This window comes from Oncorhynchus kisutch, linkage group LG13, assembly GCF_002021735.2.
Source record: "Oncorhynchus kisutch isolate 150728-3 linkage group LG13, Okis_V2, whole genome shotgun sequence".
Lineage (NCBI taxonomy): Eukaryota > Metazoa > Chordata > Actinopteri > Salmoniformes > Salmonidae > Oncorhynchus > Oncorhynchus kisutch.
In genome coordinates, this window is record NC_034186.2 from 35,615,951 (window position 1) to 35,637,749 (window position 21,799).

Consider the following 21,799-nt stretch of genomic DNA (forward strand, 5'->3'; position numbering starts at 1 on the left):
CTGATAATTAAACAGCGGTAGCTAATTACTTCAGAGTGCTCACAGAACAATCAATGGGTTTGGGTTGGTTGTGTGTTCTTCTTAGGAGGAGATATAAATACAGACCCACTGGAAGGAACCATCATTGACTGTATTATTTATAGAGGGGAGAGAGAGTAAGCAGGACGCAGTGCTACTGCTGCAGAAATACAGGAGAGAGAAGGAGTGGAGACAATGGTGTGTGTAAAGGGTTAAATACTGTGGTGGTATTGTGTATCTGCGCATGTGTTTGTGTGCATGAGAGAGAGAGGGAGCTGGCGGTGGCAAACAGGCCAGCTATCAAAAGCCACAGGCTCCTTTAAACTCCATCTCTCTCTCTCCCTCTCTCTGCTTCTCTCTCTCTTTCCCTCTCTGTCTCTTTCCCTCTCTTTCTCTCTCTTTCCCTCTCCCTCTCTTTCCCTCCCTCTTCCTCTCTTTCTTGCTCCCTCTCTTTCCCGCTCCCTCTCTTTCTCCCTCTCTTTCCCTCTCCCTCTCTTTCCCTCCCTCTTCCTCTCTTTCTTGCTCCCTGGCCAGGCTGATGATTGACGGCCTGAGGGTTTTAATGGGCACTAGAGAGCAAGAGCTGAGGTCGGGGTTGTCATGGCAACAAGGAGAACAGGCCTTTCGCTGCATTACCTGAGAGTGCAGTGGAGCCTTGCTGGCTGGCTGACTAGCTGGCTGTGTGAAACAGGGCCCCCCCCCCCTCCCCCCATCTCTCCTCCCCACCCTGAGCAGCCCAGCCTGCCGTCCATGGTCCATGTCCGCTTCTACTGACCAACCGGTCGCCTGCGCGCAGCTCAGCTTCCCAGCATGCCACTGATCACACTGCAGATAATGCAGATGAGGTCACCTGTAATTCTCTCTGCTCAGACAGACTTCTGTCTCTGTCTCTCCATCTGTGTAAGTTTGGACACCTACCTCATTCAAGGGTTTTACTTCAGTATTATTGTACAATGTAGAAAATAATTTTAAAAAGGCATCAAAACTATGAAATAACACATGGAATAATGTAGTAACCCAAAAACAAATCAAAATATATTTGAGATTATTCCAAGTCACCACCCTTTGCCTTGATGACAGCTTTGCACACTCTTGGAATTCTCTCAGCCAGCTTCATCTGGAATGCTTTTCCAACAGTCTTGAAGGAGTTCCCACATATGCTGAGCACTTGTTGGCTGCTTTCCCTTCACTCTGTGGTCCTTCATCAGAGAAAATGACTTTACCCCATTCCTCAGCAGTCCAATCCCTGTACCTTTTGCAGAATATCAGTCTGTCCCTGATTTTTTTTCCTGGAGAGAAGTGGCTTCTTTGCTGCCCTTCTTGACACCAGGCCATCCTCCAAAAGTCTTCGACACACTATGCGTGCAGATGCACTCACACCTGCCTGCTGCCATTCCTGAGCAAGCGCTGTACTGGTGGTGCCCCGATCCCACAGCTGAATCAACTTCAGGAGTCGGTCCTGGCGCTTGCTGGACTTTCTGGGGCGCCCTGAAGCCTTCTTTACAACAATTGAACCGCTCTCCTTGAAATTATTTTTGTGCAAAGCAATGATGCAATGATGTTTCCTTGCAGGCAACCATGGTTGAGAGGAAGAACAATGATTCCAAGCACCACCCTCCTTTTGAAGCTTCCAGTCTGTTATTCAAACTCAATCAGCATGACAGAGTGATCTCCAGCCTTGTCCTCGTCAACACTCACACCTGTGTTAACGAGAGAATCACTGACATGATGTCAGCTGGTCCTTTTGTGGCAGGGCTGAAATGCAGTGGAAATGTTTTTGGGGGATTCAGTTCATTTGCATGGCAAAGAGGGACTTTGCAATTAATTGCAATTCATCTGATCACTCTTCATAACATCCTGGAGTATATGCAAATTGCCATAATACAAACTGAGGCAGCAGACTTTGAAAATGAATATTTGTCATTCTCAAAGCTTTTGGCCACAACTGTACACACACAGGTAACTGCCAAAATAAAAAGTATTTTGTTGATGGTGGTGAAAACGCGGTCTTAGGCGCCGCTCCAGAACCTCTCATAGGTGTTCATTTGGGTTGAGATCTGACTGAGACGGCCATGGAATATGGCTTACATTAGTTTTCATGCTCATGGCAGCAGCTAATGGGGATCCATAATGAATACAAATAGCCATAGTAGCCAAAATAATGTCCAAAAATAATGGCCTGCCCGACATTTTTATACATGACCCTATGCATGATGGGATGTTATTTGCTTAATTAACTCAGGAACCACACCTGTGTGAAGGCAACTGCTTTCAATATACTATTTTATTTCTATTATTTTGGTTGAACAATAACCGCCATCCAAAATGTCATGACCGTGAGAGCCCTACGTGACATAGACCTACCTGGAGTCTGGATGAGAAAATACTCTGCAAGGACAGTTCCAGTGTGCCGCCATCATACCTGTCTGTGTCTCCATGGCTCTTCCATTGGCTCAGCCCTGACCTGACATGTTTACCATGCGGAGTGCTGCCGTGTTTGTTTCTGAGGGTTTTCTAGCTTTAACACGATGACAGTAGTGTGTAAATGGCACACGAGGCCAATCAGCCAACATGATGGCTTCACTGTACTGGACTAACCACTGCCATTGAGTAAATACGTGCTGACAAACTCTGTTAACCACCTCCGCTCACTCACTCCCCTCCCCTCTGCCCTCTCGCCTTTCACTCTGCTCTCCCACTCACTTCCCCCTCTCTCCTCTCTTTCCTTCTCCCACTCTTCTCTTTTTGTTGTTGTTGAAGCGGCAGAGAAAATGATAATCCACCATTTATACAGTCACTTTTCTTTTCCCTGCTGAATAAAGCAGAATGTGTACAGCCTCTGTTCAGTGGCACCTGGTTCAACTGTATGAAAACATCTTCTTTACTGCCATTATCTTGCAATCTCATCACACGTCTTTTATATACACTGAGGAGGAGAAACTGTGTGTGTGTGTGTGTCATGGGATGGCCCCTCTGGGTGTGTTCTGCTCTCAGTCCCTGACGGTGCCCGCGGGGCTTACGGCTTCACACCCTCACACCAGGGGTAGCAGCCATTGTTTGTGTGTGTGTGTGCATGTGCCGTGCCTTGTAGTCCCAGGGCCCGTTAGTGAGTTTCTGGGCCGAGGGGGGTCAGGGATGGAGGGGCTGTTTGCTCTGCTGCTGGCTGGGGGGAGGATCTGGTTACAGTGGGGGAAGGGGGGCTCTGGGCAGCTGTGTAATCCCCTTCACTGGGTGCTGCCTGGTGAATAGACAGCCTGGGAAACACACAACAGACCCAGCCACTGCCTTACATACAGTACATACATTGGGGGAGGGGACTCAGAACCCAAACCCCATTTAACTGCTTAGGAGAGATTTCACCAGAGCCAGACACATACTCCATCCCGGTGTTTTTATTTCCACTCAGCATAAATGTTCACAGATTCATAGACAGACAGATGCTTGTCTTTTTTTAATATCGCCTTAATGCGGCGACGGAGAACCAATCTGAGCCAGACATTCATGTTCCAGATAAACGTTACGCTGTAACTGCATCGTTATTCTCCGCCAATTCCTCCCGCTGTCTGGAAACGCCAAAACCACCCAAAACAATCAATGTCTCGCTAATGTCCTTCCTCATGTTGAAAAATCACACCAAGCAGTGAAAGCTAGGCCACATCAGACTCTTGTGGTGAAAGCCTAGACATCTATAAATGCATTTTGTGTGTTGTATGACGTATGTGTTGTTCAGAGTAGTGAGTGTGCATGATGTACAGTATGTGTTGTTCAGAGTAGTGAGTGTGTATGATGTACAGTATGTGTTGTTCAGAGTAGTGAGTGTGTATGACATATGTGTTGTTCAGAGTAGTGAGTGTGTATGACGTACAGTGTGTGTTGTTCAGAGTAGTGAGTGTGTATGACGTACAGTGTGTGTTGTTCAGAATAGTGAGTGTGTGTGACATACAGTATGTGTTGTTCAGAGTAGTGAGTGTGTATGACGTACAGTATGTGTTGTTCAGAGTAGTGAGTGTGTATGACGTACAGTATGTGTTGTTCAGAGTAGTGAGTGTGTATGATGTACAGTATGTGTTGTTCAGAGTAGTGAGTGTGTATGACGTACAGTATGTGTTGTTCAGAGTAGTGTGTGTATGATGTACAGTATGTGTTCAGAGTAGTGAGTGTATGACATATGTGTTGTTCAGAGTAGTGAGTGTGTATGACGTACAGTATGTGTTGTTCAGAGTAGTGTGTGTATGATGTACAGTATGTGTTCAGAGTAGTGAGTGTGTTGTTCAGAGTAGTGTGTGTATGACGTACAGTATGTGTTGTTCAGAGTAGTGAGTGTGTATGACGTACAGTATGTGTTGTTCAGAGTAGTGAGTGTGTATGACATATGTGTTGTTCAGAGTAGTGAGTGTGTATGATGTACAGTGTGTGTTCAGAGTAGTGAGTGTGTATGACGTACAGTATGTGTTGTTCAGAGTAGTGAGTGTGTATGACGTATGTGTTCAGAGTAGTGAGTGTCCATGATGTACAGTATGTGTTGTTCAGAGTAGTGAGTGTGCATGATGTACAGTATGTGTTGTTCAGAGTAGTGAGTGTGCATGATGTACAGTATGTGTTGTTCAGAGTAGTGAGTGTGTATGATGTACAGTATGTGTTGTTCAGAGTAGTGAGTGTGCATGATGTACAATATGTGTTGTTCAGAGTAGTGAGTGTGTATGATGTACAGTGTGTGTTGTTCAGAGTAGTGAGTGTGTATGACGTACAGTGTGTGTTGTTCAGAGTAGTGAGTGTGTATGACGTACAGTGTGTGTTGTTCAGAGTAGTGAGTGTGTATGACATATGTGTTCAGAGTAGTGAGTGTGTGTGACATACAGTATGTGTTGTTCAGAGTAGTGAGTGTGTATGACGTACAGTATGTGTTCAGAGTAGTGAGTGTGTATGACGTACAGTATGTGTTGTTCAGAGTAGTGAGTGTGTATGATGTACAGTATGTGTTCAGAGTAGTGAGTGTGCATGATGTACAGTATGTGTTGTTCAGAGTAGTGAGTGTGTGATGTACAGTATGTGTTGTTCAGAGTAGTGAGTGTGTATGACGTACAGTATGTGTTGTTCAGAGTAGTGAGTGTGTATGATGTACAGTATGTGTTCAGAGTAGTGAGTGTGTATGACATACAGTATGTGTTGTTCAGAGTAGTGAGTGTGTATGATGTATGTGTTGTTCAGAGTAGTGAGTGTGTATGATGTACAGTATGTGTTGTTCAGAGTAGTGAGTGTATGATGTACAGTATGTGTTGTTCAGAGTAGTGAGTGTGTATGACATATGTGTTGTTCAGAGTAGTGAGTGTGTATGATGTACAGTATGTGTTGTTCAGAGTAGTGAGTGTATGATGTACAGTATGTGTTGTTCAGAGTAGTGAGTGTGTATGATGTACAGTATGTGTTGTTCAGAGTAGTGTATGATGTACAGTATGTGTTGTTCAGAGTAGTGAGTGTGCATGATGTACAGTATGTGTTCAGAGTAGTGAGTGTGTATGACGTACAGTGTGTGTTGTTCAGAGTAGTGAGTGTGTATGACGTACAGTATGTGTTGTTCAGAGTAGTGAGTGTGTGACGTATGTGTTGTTCAGAGTAGTGAGTGTGCATGATGTACAGTATGTGTTCAGAGTAGTGAGTGTGTATGACATATGTGTTGTTCAGAGTAGTGTGTGTGTGTGACGTACAGTATGTGTTGTTCAGAGTAGTGAGTGTGTGTGACGTACAGTATGTGTTGTTCAGAGTAGTGAGTGTGTATGACGTACAGTATGTGTTGTTCAGAGTAGTGAGTGTGTATGACGTACAGTATGTGTTGTTCAGAGTAGTGAGTGTGTATGACGTACAGTATGTGTTGTTCAGAGTAGTGAGTGTGTATGATGTACAGTATGTGTTGTTCAGAGTAGTGAGTGTGTATGACGTACAGTATGTGTTGTTCAGAGTAGTGAGTGTGTATGACGTACAGTATGTGTTGTTCAGAGTAGTGAGTGTGTATGACGTACAGTATGTGTTGTTCAGAGTAGTGAGTGTGTATGACGTACAGTACCAGTCAAGTTTGGACACGCCTACTCATTCAATGGTTTTTCTTTATCTTTACTATTTTCTACATTGTAGAATAATAGTGAAGACATCAAAACTATGAAATAACACATGGAATCATGTAGTAAACTATAAAAAAATGTAAAAACATTTTATATTCTTCAAAGTAGCAACCCTTTGCCTTGATGACTGCTTGCATGCTTGGGGATGGTCGCTGCAGAATGCTGTGGCAGCCTTGCTGGAACTGTTTATGGTATAGGGGACAATTACGTCCCACTTTGAGAAAAAAAAAAAACTGGGAAAATGCAGCGCGGCAAATTCAAATAATGATATAAAATGAAACATTCATTAAATCACACATGTAAGATACTCAATTAAAGCTACACCTGTTGTGAATCCAGCCAAAGCATTAAGAGGCTATTATCTGATGATAGCACAATGTCAATAAAGAGGGTAGCATATTTCAACCCTGCAGGCCATACACAAAACGCTGAAATAAAATAGAAAACATGCATTACCTTTGACGAGCTTCTTTTGATGGCACTCCAATATGTCCCATAAACATCACAATTGGTCCTTTTCTTTCGATTAATTCCGTCCATATATACCTAAAATGTCCATTTATAAAGCGCGTTTGATCCAGAAAAAAACAGCTTACCAAAACACAACGTAACTACAAAACATTTCAAAAGTTGTCTATAAACTTTGCCAAAATATTTCAAACTACTTTTGTAATCCAACTTTAGGTATTTTTAAACGTTAATAATCGATCAAAATGTAGACGGGGCAATCTGTATTCAATACAGCAAGTAAACAAACCATGCTCCTTTTTACATCTTGCGCAACTCTCAACAGTGTAACCTTGTTCCAGGATGTGCTTCTTCTTCCTAGCACAAATGAATAACCTCAAAAAAGAAAAAAAATTCTGAACAGTTAGTCCTCTGGGTTTTGCCTGCTACATAAGTTCTGTTATAGTCACAGACATGATTGAAACAGTTTTAGAAACTTCAGTGTTTTCTATCCATATCTACTAATCATATGCATATCATATATTCCTGGCATGAGTAGCAGGAAGTTGAAATTGGGCACGCTATTTATCAAAAATGAAAATGCTGCCCCCTATACCTTAAGAGGTTTAAGTGTGCCTTGAATTCTAAATCAATCACAGACAGTGTCACCAGCAAAGCACCCCCACACCATCACACCTCTTCCTCCATGCTTCACCTTGGGAACCCCACATGCAGATATCATCTATTCTCTTACTCTGCGTCTCACAAAGACACTTTGGTTGGAACCCATAATCTCAAATCTGGACTCATCAGACCGAAGGACAGATTTCCACTGGTCTAATGTCCATAACTCGTGTTTCTTGGCCTAAGCAAGTCTCTTCTTATTATTGGTGTCCTTTAGTAGTGGTTTCTTTGCAGGAATTCGACCATGAAGGCCTGATTCACAGTCTCCTCTGAACAGTTGATGTTTAAATGTCTGTTTCTTGAACTCTGTGAAGCATTTATTTGGGCTGCAATTTCTGAGGCTGGTAACTCTAATGAACTTATCCTCTGCAGCAGAGGTTACTCTGGGTCTTCCATTCCTGTGGTGGTCCTAATGAGAGCCAGTTTCATCATAGCGCTTGATGGTTTTTGCGACTGCACTTGAAGAAACTTTCAGTTCTTGAAATGTTCCGTATTGACTGACCTTCATGTCTTTAAGTTATAATGGGCTGTTGTTTCTTTTTGCTTATTTGAGCTGTTCTTGCCATAATATGGACTTGGTCTTTTACCAAATAGGGCTATCTTCTGTATACCACCCCTACCTTGTCACAAATGCATTTCAGGTGACTATCTCATAAGCTGGTTGAGAGAATGCCAAGAGTGTGCAAAGCTGTCATCAAGGCAAAGGGTGGTTACTTTGAATAATCTGAAATATAAAATATATTTTAATTTGTTGAACACTTTTTTGGTTACTACATGATTCCATATATGTTATTTCATAGTTTTCATGTCCTCACTATTATTCTACAATGTTGAAAATATAGAAAATAAATAAAAACCTTTTGAATGAGTAGGTGTATCTTTTGACTGGTACTGTATGTGTATACAGAGTTTTAATCTGTGTTTCAGAGTATTAAATGTGTGTGTGTGTTTCCTTTGTGTTTTACAGAGTGCAGCCGCTGCCCCCAGTCCGGTGATGGGCAACATGCCCCCCAACGATGGCATGCCTGGCGGACCCATGCCCCCGGGCTTCTTTCAAGTAAAACCTCTATTTCTCTCTCTCTTTGTCCATCCCCTCAAACCCACAACATGCTAAGCCTATCCCCTCTCCACCTCCATTTTTTTAGTCTCTTTAGCTGACCTAATCCCTGTCCAGATATCGCTCTCTGTGTCTCTCGCGCTCTCTCTGTGTCTCTCGCTCTCTCCGTGTCTCTCTCGCTCTCTCCGGCTCAGTCTCGCTCTGGCTCTGTCTGTCTCGCTCGCTCTGGCTCTGTCTGTCTGTCTCGCTCGCTCTGGCTCTGTCTGTCTGTCTCGCTCGCTCTGGCTCTGTCTGTCTGTCTCGCTCGCTCTGGCTCTGTCTGTCTGTCTGTCTGTCTCGCTCGCTCTGGCTCTGTCTGTCTCGCTCTGGCTCTGTCTGTCTGTCTGTCTGTCTCGCTCTGGCTCTGTCTGTCTGTCCTCGCTCTGGCTCTGTCTGTCTCGCTTGCTCTGGCTCTGTCTGTCTGTCTCGCTCGCTCTGGCTCTCTGTCTCGCTCGCTCTGGCTCTGTCTGTCTCGCTCGCTCTGGCTCTGTCTGTCTCGCTCTGGCTCTGTCTCGCTCGCTTCTGGCTCTGTCTCGCTCGCTCTGGCTCTGTCTGTCTCGCTCGCTCTGGCTCTGTCTGTCTCGCTCGCTCTGGCTCTGTCTGTCTCGCTCGCTCTGGCTCTGTCTGTCTCGCTCGCTCTGGCTCTGTCTGTCTCGCTCGCTCTGGCTCTGTCTGTCTCGCTCGCTCTGGCTCTGTCTCGCTCTCGCTCGCTCTGGCTCTGTCTGCTCGCTCGTGGCTCTGTCTTCTCGCTCGCTCTGGCTCTGTCTGTCTCGCTCGCTCTGGCTCGGTCTGTCTCGCTCGCTCTGTCTCGCTCGCTCTGGCTCTGTCTTCTGTCTCGCTCGCTCTGGCTCTGTCTGTCTGTCTCGCTCGCTCTGGCTCTGTCTGTCTCGCTCGCTCTGGCTCTGTCTGTCTCGCTCGCTCTGGCTCTGTCTGTCTCGCTCGCATCTGGCTCTGTCTGTCTCGCTCGCTCTGGCTCTGTCTGTCTCGCTCGCATCTGGCTCTGTCTGTCTCGCTCGCTCTGGCTCTGTCTGTCTCGCTCGCTCTGGCTCTGGCTCTGTCTGTCTCGCTCGCTCTGGCTCTGTCTGTCTCGCTCGCTCTGGCTCTGTCTGTCTCGCTTCGATCTGATGGCTCTGTCTGTCTCGCTCGCTCTGGTCTGTCTGTCTGTCTCGCTCTGGCTCTGTCTGGTCTGTCTCGCTCTGGGTCTGTCTGTCTGTCTCGCTCTGGCTCTGTCTGTCTCGCTCGCTCTGGCTCTGTCTGTCTGTCTCGCTCGCTCTGGCTCTGTCTGTCTGTCTCGCTCGCTCTGGCTCTGTCTGTCTGTCTCGCTCGCTCTGGCTCTGTCTGTCTGTCTCGCTCTGGCTCTGTCTGTCTGTCTCGCTCGCTTCTGGCTCTGTCTGTCTGTCTCGCTCGCTCTGTCTGTCTCGCTCGCTCTGGCTCTGTCTGTTCCTCGCTCCGCCTCTGGCTCGTCTCGCTTCGCTCTGGCTCTGTCTCGCTCGCTCTGGCTCTGTCTCGCTCGCTCTGGCTCTGTCTCGCTCGCTCTGGCTCTGTCTCGCTCGCTCTGGCTCTCTGTCTGTCTGTCTGTCTCGCTCTGGCTCTGTCTGTCTCGCTCTGGCTCTGTCTGTCTGTCTCGCTCGCTCTGGCTCTGTCTGTCTGTCTGTCTCGCTCGCTCTTGCTCTCTGTCTGTCTGTCTGTCTCGCTCTGGCTCTGGCTCTGTCTCGCTCGCTCTGTCTGTCTGTCTCGCTCGCTCGCTCTGGCTCTGTCTGTCTGTCTCGCTCGCTCTGGCTCTGTCTGTCTGTCTCGCTCGCTCTGGCTCTGTCTGTCTGTCTCGCTCGCTCTGGCTCTCTGTCTGTCTGTCTCGCTCGCTCTGGCTCTGTCTCTGTCTCGCTCTGTCTCTGTCTCGCTCTGTCTCTGTCTCGCTCGGTCTCGCTCGCTCTGTCTCGCTCGCTCTGTCTCGCTCGCTCTGTCTCGCTCGCTCTGTCTCGCTCGCTCTGGCTCTGTCTCGCTCGCTCTGGCTCTGTCTGTCTCGCTCTGGCTCTGTCTCGCTCGCTCTGGCTCTGTCTCGCTCGCTCTGGCTCTGTCTGTCTGTCTCGCTCGCTCTGGCTCTCTGTCTGTCTGTCTCGCTCTGGCTCGTCTGTCTGTCTGTCTCGCTCGCTCTGGCTCTGTCTGTCTCGCTCTGGCTCTGGCTCTCTGTCTGTCTCTCTCGCTCTGGCTCTGGCTCTGTCTGTCTCGCTCGCTCGCTCTGGCTCTGTCTGTCTGTCTCGCTCGCTCGCTCTGGCTCTGCTGTTCGCTCGCTCTGGCTCTGTCTGTCGTCGCTCGCTCTGGCTCTGTCTGTCTGTCTCGCTCGCTCTGGCTCTGTCTGTCTGTCTCGCTCGCTCTGGCTCTCTGTCTGTCTGTCTCGCTCGCTCTGGCTCTGTCTGTCTCGCTCTGGCTCTGTCTGGCTCTGGCTCTGTCTGTCTCGCTCGCTCTGGCTCTGTCTGTCTGTCTCGCTCGCTCTGGCTCTGTCTGTCTGTCTCGCTCGCTCTGGCTCTGTCTGTCTGTCTCGCTCGCTCTGGCTCTGTCTGTCTGTCTCGCTCGCTCTGGCTCTGGCTCTGTCTGTCTCGCTCGCTCGCTCTGGCTCTGTCTGTCTGTCTGTCTCGCTCGCTCTGGCTCTGTCTGTCTGTCTCGCTCGCTCTGGCTCTGTCTGTCTGTCTCGCTCGCTCTGGCTCTGTCTGTCTGTCTGTCTCGCTCGCTCTGGCTCTCTGTCTGTCTGTCTCGCTCGCTCTGGCTCTCTGTCTGTCTGTCTCGCTCGCTCTGGCTCTGTCTGTCTCGCTCTGGCTCTGTCTGTCTCGCTCTGGCTCTGTCTGTCTCGCTCTGGCTCTGGCTCTGTCTCGCTCGCTCTGTCTCTCTGTCTCTCTCGCTCTGTCTCTCTCGCTCTCTCTCTCTCTCGCTCTCTCTCTCTCTCGCTCTCGCTCTCTCGATCTCTCGCTCTCTCTCTCGCTCTCGCTCTCTCTCTCGCTCTCTCTCTCGCTCTCTCTCTCGCTCTCTCTCTCGCTCTCTCTCTCGCCCTCTCTCTCGCTGTCGCTCTCTCTCTCTCTGTCGCTCGCTCTCTCTCTCTCTCTGTCGCTCGCTCTCTCTCTCTCTCTGTCGCTCGCTCTCTCTCTCTCTGTCGCTCGCTCTCTCTCTCTCTCTCTGTCGCTCGCTCTCTCTCTCTCTCTGGTCGCTCGCTCTCTCTCTCTCGTCGCTCTCTCTCTCTCTCTCTGTCGCTCTCTCTCTCTCTCTGTCGCGCTCTCTCTCTCTGTCGCTCGCTCGCTCACTCGCTCTCTCTCTCTCTGTGTCGCTCGCTCTCTCTCTCTCTGTCGCTCGTGCTCTCTCTGTCGCTCGTGCTCTCTCTGTCGCTCGCGCTCTCTCTGTCGCTCGCTCTCGCTCGCTCGCTCCTCTCGCTCGCTCTCTCTGTCGCTCGCTCTCTCGCTCTGTCTCGCTCGCTCTCTCGCTCTGTCTCTCTCGCTCTGTCTCTCTCGCTCTGTCTCTCTCGCTCTGTCTCTCTCGCTCTGTCTCTCTCGCTCTGTCTCTCTCGCTCTGTCTCTCTAGCTCTCTCTCTCTCGCTCTCGCTCTCTCGCTCTCTCGCTCTCTCGCTCTCTCTCTCGCTCTCTCGATCTCTCGCTCTCTCTCTCGCTCTCTCTCTCGCTCTCTCTCGCTCTCTCTCTCTCTCTCTCGCTCTCTCTCTCTCTCTCTCTCGCTCTCTCGCTCTCTCTCGCTCTCGCTCTCTCTCGCTCTCGCTCTCTCTCCGCTCTCGCTCTCTCGCTCTCTCTCGCTCTCTCGCTCTCTCTCGCTCGCTCGCTCTCGCTCTGTCTCTCTCGCTCTGTCTCTCTCGCTCTGTCTCTCTCGCTCTCTCGCTCTCTCGCTCTCTCCGCTCTCTCTTCTCTCCTCTCTCGCTCGCTGTCTCGCTCGCTCTGTGTCTCTCGCTCACTTTCTCTCTCGCTCCCTCTCTCTCTCTGTGGCTCGCTCTCCTCTCTCTCTCTGCTCTCTCTCTCTCTCTGGCTCTCTCTCTCTCTCTGGCTCTCTCTCTCTCTGGGCTCTCTCTCTCTCTGGCTCTCTCTGGCTCTCTCTCTCTCGCTCTCTCTCTCTCTCTCCTCTCTCTCTGGCTCTCTCTCTCTCTCTCTCTCTCTCTCTCTCTCTCTCTCTCTGGCTCTCTCTCTCTCTCTCTCTCTCTCTCTCTGGCCTCTCTGGCTCTCTCTCTCTCTCTCTGGCTCTCTCTCGCTCTCTCTCTCTGGCTCTCTCTCTCTCTCTCTCTCTCTCTCTCTCTGTGGCTCTCTCTCTCTCTCTCTCTCTCTCTCTCTCTCTGGGCTCTCTCTCTCTCTCTCTCTGTGGCTCTCTCTCTCTGTCGCTCGCTCTGTGTCTCTCGGCTCACTCTTTCTCTCGCTCGCTCTCTCTCTCTGTCGCTCGCTCGCTCGCTCCCTCTCTCTCTCTGTTGCTCGCTCTCTCTCTTTGTCGTCACTCGCTCGCTCACTCTCTCTCTCTGTTGCTCTCGCGCTCTCTCGCTCTCTCTCGCTCTCTCTCTCTCACTCTCTCTCTCTCGCTCTCGCTCTGTCTCTCGCTCTGTCTCTCGCTCTGTCTCTCGCTCTGTCTCTCGCTCTGTCTCTCGCTCTGTCTCTCGCTCTGTCTCTCGCTCTGTCTCTCGCTCTGTCTCGCTCTCGCTCTCTCTCTCTCGCTCTCTCTCTCTCTCTCTCTCTCTCTCTCTCTTGCTCTCTCTCTTGCTCTCTCTCTCTGGCTCTCTCTCTCTCTCTCTCTCTCTCTCTCTCTCTCTCTCTCTCTCTCTCTCTCTCTCTCTCTCGCTCTGTCTCTCTCTCGCTCCGTCTTTCTCGTTCTTTCCCATATGTCCTTGTGTCCACTCCCTCCATCAGTCTGTGTGGCCAGAGGTTGGGATGGGAGGGAGATATTTCTCTGGGTTGTGTTGCTTCTCTAATCCCTCCTGTCATCACTGCTCTCTGATGACTGTCTGGGAGGCTAGGGAGATCACCTGATGATGGGGGCACAAACCCTATCTGACTGTGCGTACGCACACACACACACACACACCCTAGCAAAAAAATATCCTGAAAATAACACTTGTAAATGTCATGAAGCAAATATGGTTTCCACGTTGTCTCGGTGTGGGGGGGAGGGTTCTATAGGGAGGGGGGAGAGAGAGAGAACAGTGTGTGTGCTGGGGTCGTAGGCAATGTTAATGATGTATGTGGAGTGATCAGAGCAGGGAGCTGCTATCTGATGGTGTTGCGTGAGTGACATTGCTTTCCATAAATAGTCTGCTGCGTGCATTGGAGGGAGAGAGGGACAGAGAGAGAAGGGGGGGGGCAGAGAGGGAGGGAGGGAGAGAGAGAGAAGGGGGGCAGAGAGAGACACAGGGAGGGAGGGAGGGACAGCGAGAGAAGAGGGGGCAGAGAGAGAAGGGGGGCAGAGAGAGAGACAGACAGGGAGGGAGGGAGGGAGGGACAGAGAGAGAAGGGGGGCAGAGAGAGCGAGAGAGAGAGACAGGGAGGGAGGGAGGGACGGAGGCAGAGAGAGAGCGAGAGAGACAGGGAGGGAGGGAGGGACGGAGAGAGAAGGGAGGCAGAGAGAGAAGGGGGGCAGAGAGAGAGAGACAGACAGGGAGGGAGGGACAGACAGAGAGAGACAGACAGGGAGGGAGGGACAGACAGGCAGGCAGGGAGGGAGGGAGGGGCAGAGAGAGAAGGGGGGGCAGAGAGAGAGACAGGGAGGGAGGGACAGACAGGCATGGAGGGAGGGAGGGAGGGAGGGAGGGACAGAGAGAGAAGGGGGGGGCAGAGAGAGAGAGACAGGGAGCCAGACAGGGAGGGAGGGAGGAACAGAGAGAGAAGGGGGGGGCAGAGAGAGAGAGACGGGGATAGAGGGAGAGAGAGACCGAGAAGGGGGGGAGAGAGAGAGCGAGAAGGGGGGGCAGAGAGAGAGACAGACAGGGAGGGAGGGAGGGACAGAGAGAAAAGGGGGGGGCAGAGAGAGAGACAGACAGGGAGGGAGGGACAGAGAGAGAAGGGGGGCAGAGAGAGTGACAGACAGGGAGGGGGAGAGAGAGACAGGGAGGGGGGGCAGAGAGAGAGAGAGACAGACAGGGAGGGGGAGAGAGAGAGAGAGACAGGGAGGGAGGGGGAGAGAGGAGGCTGGGATAGAGAGAGACAGACAAGGAGAGAGGAGGCTGGGATGGAGAGAGACAAACAGGGAGAGAGGAGGCTGGGATGGAGAAAGAGACAGGGAGAGAGGAGGCTGGGATGGAGAGAGATAAGATGGGGGAGAGGAGGCTGGGATGGAGAGAGAGACAGACTGGGAGAGAGGAGGCTGGGATGGAGAAAGAGACAGACAGGGAGAGAGGAGGCTGGGATGGAGAGAGAAGATGGGGGAGAGGAGGCTGGGATGGAGAGAGAGAGACAGGGAGAGAGGAGGCTGGGATGGAGAGAGATAAGATGGGGGAGAGGAGGCTGGGATGGAGAGAGAGACAGACAGGGAGAGAGGAGGCTGGGATGGAGAGAGAGACAGACTGGGAGAGAGGAGGCTGGGATGGAGAAAGAGACAGACAGGGAGAGAGGAGGCTGGGATGGAGAAAGAGACAGACAGGGAGAGAGGAGGCTGGGATGGAGAAAGAGACAGACAGGGAGAGAGGAGGCTGGGATGGAGAAAGAGACAGACAGGGAGAGAGGAGGCTGGGATGGAGAAAGAGACAGACAGGGAGAGAGGAGGCTGGGATGGAGAAAGAGACAGACAGGGAGAGAGGAGGCTGGGATGGAGAGAGAGACAGACGGGGAGAGAGGAGGCTGGGATGGAGAGAGAGACAGGGAGAGAGGAGGCTGGGATGGAGAGAGATAAGAGGAGAGGGGAGAGGAAGTCTTGCTCCAGTGTTCTCCACTGCAGTAATTCCCTCCCTGCTCAGCGGACAGTCAGGCAAGAGAGAGAGGAGGGAAGGAGTGTGAAACGAGAGCCTGCAACACACACACACACACACACACACACACGCTGCTCCCTCCAGAGCTTCATATGTGTGCTATCAAATTCCCCCAGCAAGTGGACACTGAGGCCGGAACAATGCTGTGGATCAGTGTGTAGTAGTATAGTATGGAGCAACGATGACACCAGTTATTCCCTTGGCATCGTTTTACACTGGTGTACTGTAGAGAGAGAGACACACACACACACACACACAGACACACACACAGAGAGAGAGACACACACACACACACACACAGAGAGCTCTCTGACAGACTGCCCCTCCCAGTCATGTAGTCTAATGTTGTTGTTGCCTATGCACAGTAAGATCTTGCTAATCATGTGTTACTTCTGTTTGTACTACTATATTTATTATCCAAGCTTAGACCTCTGTAGAGGAGTTGTGGTGTGTTCTGAAAGCTCCCAGTGAAAATGATAAACACTTCACTGTTATGGACAAGCGCTGTCTTCTGTCTACTAATGACCTTCCTCCTCTCCTCCCTCCTTCATGTGCCTGCTACCTCTCTCTTTCTCTCTCTCACACACACAAACTCCTGTCTGCCCCCTCTTTCCTCTGCTAACCTCTCCTTTTTGCAGGATTCAACTACCTTCCTCTATTTTTTCACCATTCCTCAATCTTCCACATCCTGCTTCTCTCTTTCTCTCTCCTCATGTCTCCTGACGTGTCTGTCTCTTTCTGTTTGGGAAGGAAGTACATGAAAAAGTATTCAAAAGTAGTGCATAAATCAGAGCGTTTCAGAAGGTGCTTGCCAGGGTGTACAGTACAGCATAGAGTATGATTGTGTATGTGTGTACAGTACTGCATACAGTATGATTGTGTATGTGTGTACAGTACAGCATACAGTATGATTGTGTATGTGTGTACAGTACAGCATAGAGTATGATTGTGTATGTGTGTACAGTACTGCATAGAGTATGATTGTGTATGTGTGTACAGTACAGCATACAGTATGATTGTGTATGTGTGTACAGTACAGCATACAGTATGATTGTGTATGTGTGTACAGTACAGCATACAGTATGATTGTGTGTGTACAGTACTGCATACAGTATGATTGTGTATGTGTGTACAGTACAGCATACAGTATGATTGTGTATGTGTACAGTACTGCATAGAGTATGATTGTGTATGTGTGTACAGTACTGCATACAGTATGATTGTGTATGTGTGTACAGTACAGCATACAGTATGATTGTGTATGTGTGTACAGTACTGCATAGAGTATGATTGTGTATGTGTGTACAGTACTGCATACAGTATGATTGTGTGTGTGTACAGTACTGCATACAGTATGATTGTGTGTGTGTACAGTACTGCATACAGTATGATTGTGTGTGTGTACAGTACTGCATAGAGTAAGATTGTGTGTGTGTACAGTACTGCATACAGTATGATTGTGTGTGTGTACAGTACTGCATACAGTATGATTGTGTGTGTGTACAGTACTGCATACAGTATGATTGTGTGTGTGTACAGTACTGCATACAGTATGATTGTGTGTGTACAGTACTGCATACAGTATGATTGTGCATGGCAGTGTGTACAGTACAGCATACAGTATGTTTGTGCATGGCTGTGTGTGTGTGTGTACAGTACAGCATACAGTATGATTGTGCATGGCTGTGTGTGTACAGTATGATTGTGCATGGCTGTGCGTGTGTGTACAGTACTGCATACAGTATGATTGTGCATGGCTGCGTGTGTGTACAGTACTGCATACAGTATGATTGTGCATGGCTGTGCGTGTGTACAGTACTGCATACAGTATGATTGTGCATGGCTGTGTGTACAGTACTGCATACAGTATGATTGTGCATGGCTGTGTGTGTGTGTACAGTACTGCATACAGTATGATTGTGCATGGCTGTGTGTGTGTGTACAGTACTGCATACAGTATGATTGTGTGTGTGTGTGTGTGTGTGTGTACAGTACTGCATACAGTATGTGTGTGTACAGTAGTAGCAGGCAGTGTGTTTTCTAGCATCCATCCCAGATGCAGAAGAGAGGGGTAATTAACTGCCGTGGTAGCAGCAGCCCAGAGAGTGAAGACTGGGCGGGGGGGGGTAGAGGGGGGTAGAGGGGGGGGGGGGGCCCGCAGCTTCAAGACTCCCCTAATCTGTACCTTACAGGCCAAGACTCAGATCAGGCTCCTGCAGGAGAGGAGAGAGAGAAGTGTGGAAGGAGGACCACAAAGCCTGCATGTTGGCGTCTGGCCCGGATCTGCGATTCTCCCTGGTATAGCAGGGGTCAGCCCGCTTAATAATCCTCACGCCAAAACTCCACTGCAGCAGCCCCTCTGGGAAGGGCAGGCCCAACTCACACTAGGAGAGGACGAGGAGAACCTGCCGGCTCACACTAACAGCATGTTGGCCCAGTGGGGATAGAAGAAAACAATGTCAATCCATTGGTATTACAAACACTGAAGGAGTAAACGGTGGTGATAAATGGAACATAGATGGTTTCTAATCTATATGTTCTGTTACAGGAATGTCTCTCCATAGTCGCTAACTGTCATTGAAGTTGGATCACAATTGAACGTATCGTAGTTCTGTAGCCTGGGTGTAAACTCTAAATCAAGACTGAGTTTGAGGTCAGTTGAATGTCGAGGTCGAGGTACCGATGGGTAGACTTGTCTATCTTAGGTATAGTAGCTACTCTCTTGTTGAGAATCAGGTGCTGAACTCTGTCGAGTTGGACTACCCATTGTGTTTGGAGATGGTCTCTATGGTAGGTTACACTGGATCCTAGAGGTAAAAGTTTGAAAATACTTAATGGAAGAAGAAGTGATGAGTGAATGGGACCACTGGAGAAGGAATGTTGGCATTCCTGGGCCAACTCTCTTCTCTCTCTTCTTTCTCTTCTCTCTCTCTCTTTCTCTCTCTCTCTTTCTTTCTCTCTCTTTCTTTCTCTCTCTTTCTTTCTCTCTCTTTCTTTCTCTCTCTTTCTTTCTCTCTCTTCTTCTCTCTCTCTCTCTCGCTCTCTCTCTCTCTCTCTCTCTCTCTCTCTCTCTCTCTCTCTCTCTCTCTCTCTCTCTCTCTCTCTCTCTCTCTCTCTCTCTCTCTCTCTCTCTCTCTCTCTCTCTCTCTCTCTCTCTCTCTCTCTCTCTCTCTCTCTCTCTCTCTCTCTCATTTATATATATATATACTACCACCAACCACTCTGTTGTTCACTTTATCAACTGTCTGTAGCATATCGACTGACATTCCTGATCGCTGAGGCAGGAATCATAGATACACGGCAGTGACTCACAGAAACATGCTAAACGACTGTCAGCGCACTGTTCTCCAGTCTCCTCGGGGGGGGGGGGACACTCGGGGCAGTCTCTCCCCACCGAGCTGACATGTTGCTATGCCATGAGCCTGTAGAGCTGCTGCCTCTGCCCGCTGGAATGTAAGAAAGGAATGACAATGAGTGTGTATTGTGCTGTTGTTCATCCAGGCTTTGTTTGTTGTGTTTCAGTTTGGCTTTGTGCTCTGCCTGCCTCTCTCAGTAGTTCCACACTGCCCTCTTGTGGTGGTGGGCGGTACTGTAGATACGGTACATACATACACATGACTGGCTCAGTATAGCCATCCGTTCTGTGTTCAGTGTTACTACCCCTTCAGGGATAGCAGCAGCAGAGGTGTTGTGTTCTAATGCAGATCTGAGGAGGGGGAGTCTGGGAGTACGTCGGGGGGTTGTTGATGGGTTTGTGGTACGCTGCCAAGCTGTTATCTCCTTAGCTGGGTTGAAAATGATTGTATTAATTGCTTCATTTACCCCCCCCCCCCCTCCCCCCTCTCTCTCACACACAGACTCTTACAAATCAGACACCCACACGCAGTCCAGCCACGTTGTTTTTCAGGCGCGGATTGGTCTCGTCCCTTTCTGTCTCTGAAGGCACACATCGAAGGGACCGCAAACCTCATGAATGCCATATGCTTCCAAATTCAGTCCTGATAGCATGGAGACTGAGGGAGTCCAGAGTAGCGAGTGGAGCTCCGTTATAAGGTATTATAGAGGGCCAGATAGAGAGAGGAGGTGCAGGGGCAGCAGGTTACAGCAGCTGGGCTAGTGTTGCCTGGCTCTGCAGGGGTGGCTTGTTAGACTCATTGCTACGACAGACTCCCCAACAGTAATAACTCTGGGGTCTGAAGGAAGGACGGCAGCGCTAGCCCTCCATGCTAACGTGCTGAGGCCAGCTAGCGCAGCTGGTGTTAGCCACAACCCAAAACGATCTCAGGACCCACCTCAGTCATTTCTAGAACACTTACAGTATGTCAGAGCTACCACTCTCTATAGATGCAGTCACATTTGTTACCATTTAAAAATGTAATATTTTTCTCCACTCAATATTGGTAAGAATTGGGAATGAAAGCACAAGGCCACTATGGTAAGTGGGTTTTATATACAAAACACATACTTGTGAAGACTTCATGTGAAACGCTCTATTGGGCAACAATTTATGTGGATTCAATACACCACGCTGCAAACACTTCATCTCAAGAGCTCCTCATAGATCCACAGCTATGTGCCTTTATCAACATGGCTCTCACATGGAGAACCTGCACGTGAGGTGGCTGAGGAGGACAATGGCTGACTGCCTACCCCATTTACCCTGTACACCTCTCAACCACCCAGGTTTGACTTGCTGCTTGACTTCTCGGGCTGAAGCGTTTCTGTAATGAATCTTTTATAAAATACTAGTTGAATGCATCAGAGTCGAGGTTTTTATTCCTTTGTTTATTGTGCTCAAGCAGTGGGTTTTCACTGCTCTCCTCTGTCAGCTCACCACCATCTCCCCGGTGCCAGAGCTTCTCATGGTGGGTGAGAATGAGAAGATGCTGCTGGTATCTGTGCAGCTGCTGCTTGGTCTGTTGGAACTGAAGAGAGATTTACCGAGGTTTCATCAGACAGGTCGGCTCTTCCTAGTGAGATGACGTTGAATAGTAGAATTGTCTCCTGGCCAGGTGCAAAGACCTGCAAACGTGCTGCCGTGGAAAGACGTTCAGGGGAAATGGGGGCGTGCGTGTCGGTGGATGGGCTTGGTACTGATACAGGTGTGTGTCTGGTATTGCTGATTTTGAAAGGGAAGGATTACCAGTCTGCAACATTACCTGAAGGCTTCAAGTGTGTGTGTGTGTGTGTCATGGTTGAGTGCTTCAGGTCTCATGGATGTTCACAGACTGGTTGATAACACTGTGAACGTGTGTGGTCTCCTCTCTGTACACTGAATGACTCTGGGTTTACATATGGCTTGTTAAAAGTTGGAACCGGTCCTGTTTTGAACGTGGTTGCTTAGCAGGTTAGTTGTCAGTTGTTCCATATGTCATATGTTTACATAGTTCCTGTATATGATCAGCTCTTTTTTTCATCTCTCAGCCATTTTTTACACTGCGAGAGATGTTCTGTTGGTTAGAAATTAAGTTTAAGAGATTCCTTGTGTTAATTATATTTCATTTGACATATTATTCAACACAAAGATGTATGATCCATTTAAATAACTATATTGGAGATCCATACATTCATCTGTGTTGTGGTAGTGGTCTACGGTACAGACATTATGAACAGTTCGCCATAGTGGTGTATTGTACTGCTGCTGCTGTTATTGTGAGGTAGACAGAGCAGCTACAGCCAGGTTCTGTCCATGGTCCTCCAAGCATCACTGTATCCCTCATCTCCCTCTCTCTTCTCTCTTAAAGGGACCTCCTGGCTCCCAGCCGTCACCCCACGCACAGCCACCCCCACACAACCCCAACAACCCCATGATGGGACCTCACGGCCAGGTAAGACACACTCACACACACCCTGGTCTCTCACACACACTCTGCTCCCTCGCCTTTTGCTACACAACCTTTTTTTCGCGCCACGTCGATGCAGATACGCCCGGAAGGGATTTTCTTAGCAGGTTAGAAGAGCATTTTCGCTAACCCTAACCCCTTTCCTAACCTAATTCTCCTAACCTGCCACATTCTCCCTACCTGCTGCATAATTTCTCCTAACCTGCTATGAAAAAGTAACTCCACTTTCTCACTCAATCACTATCTCCCTCTGCCTATCCACTCACACAGAGAGGCCTCTGTTCTCTTCCTCCCTCTCTTCCTCTTCTACACCCACTCACTCCTTATCTGTCTCTCTCTCTTCGTCTCACTCACTCATTCACTCACTCACCCACACCCCCTCTCCCCCTACCCCCACAACCTATGTCTATACAAACTGCCCTGCTACCTAGTTGTGGACAGACAGACAGTGGCCATAACGCTGTAGATAGGATAAATAATTCAGCTGTGTTGGCCCAGCTGTAGGAAGGAGAGGAGGGGAGGAGCAGGCCGACTCTCTCCTCTTCCTAAGCCCAGCACTCACTATCCCATCTCCCATCAATATCCCATTAATATTGCAGCAGTGCCTGACACTGTGGAGCGCTCGTACACAAACTCACCACAACTTGGCTAAGACAAAGGCAGAGGG

The 21,799-nt window shown here is 49.3% G+C and overlaps 1 protein-coding gene across 2 annotated transcripts in view; it reads left to right on the forward strand.

Annotated features, from left to right (window-relative positions):
- LOC109902517 (single-stranded DNA-binding protein 3) overlaps nucleotides 1–21,799 on the forward strand; it is a 104,737-nt gene that overhangs the window by 73,983 nt on the left and 8,955 nt on the right. For both annotated transcript variants that reach the window (XM_020498925.2, XM_020498926.2), the window contains exons 5-6: nucleotides 8,233–8,322; nucleotides 21,034–21,117. In XM_020498925.2, the coding sequence (XP_020354514.1) occupies nucleotides 8,233–8,322; nucleotides 21,034–21,117 (174 nt within the window). The remainder of the gene's footprint in view (nucleotides 1–8,232; nucleotides 8,323–21,033; nucleotides 21,118–21,799) is intronic.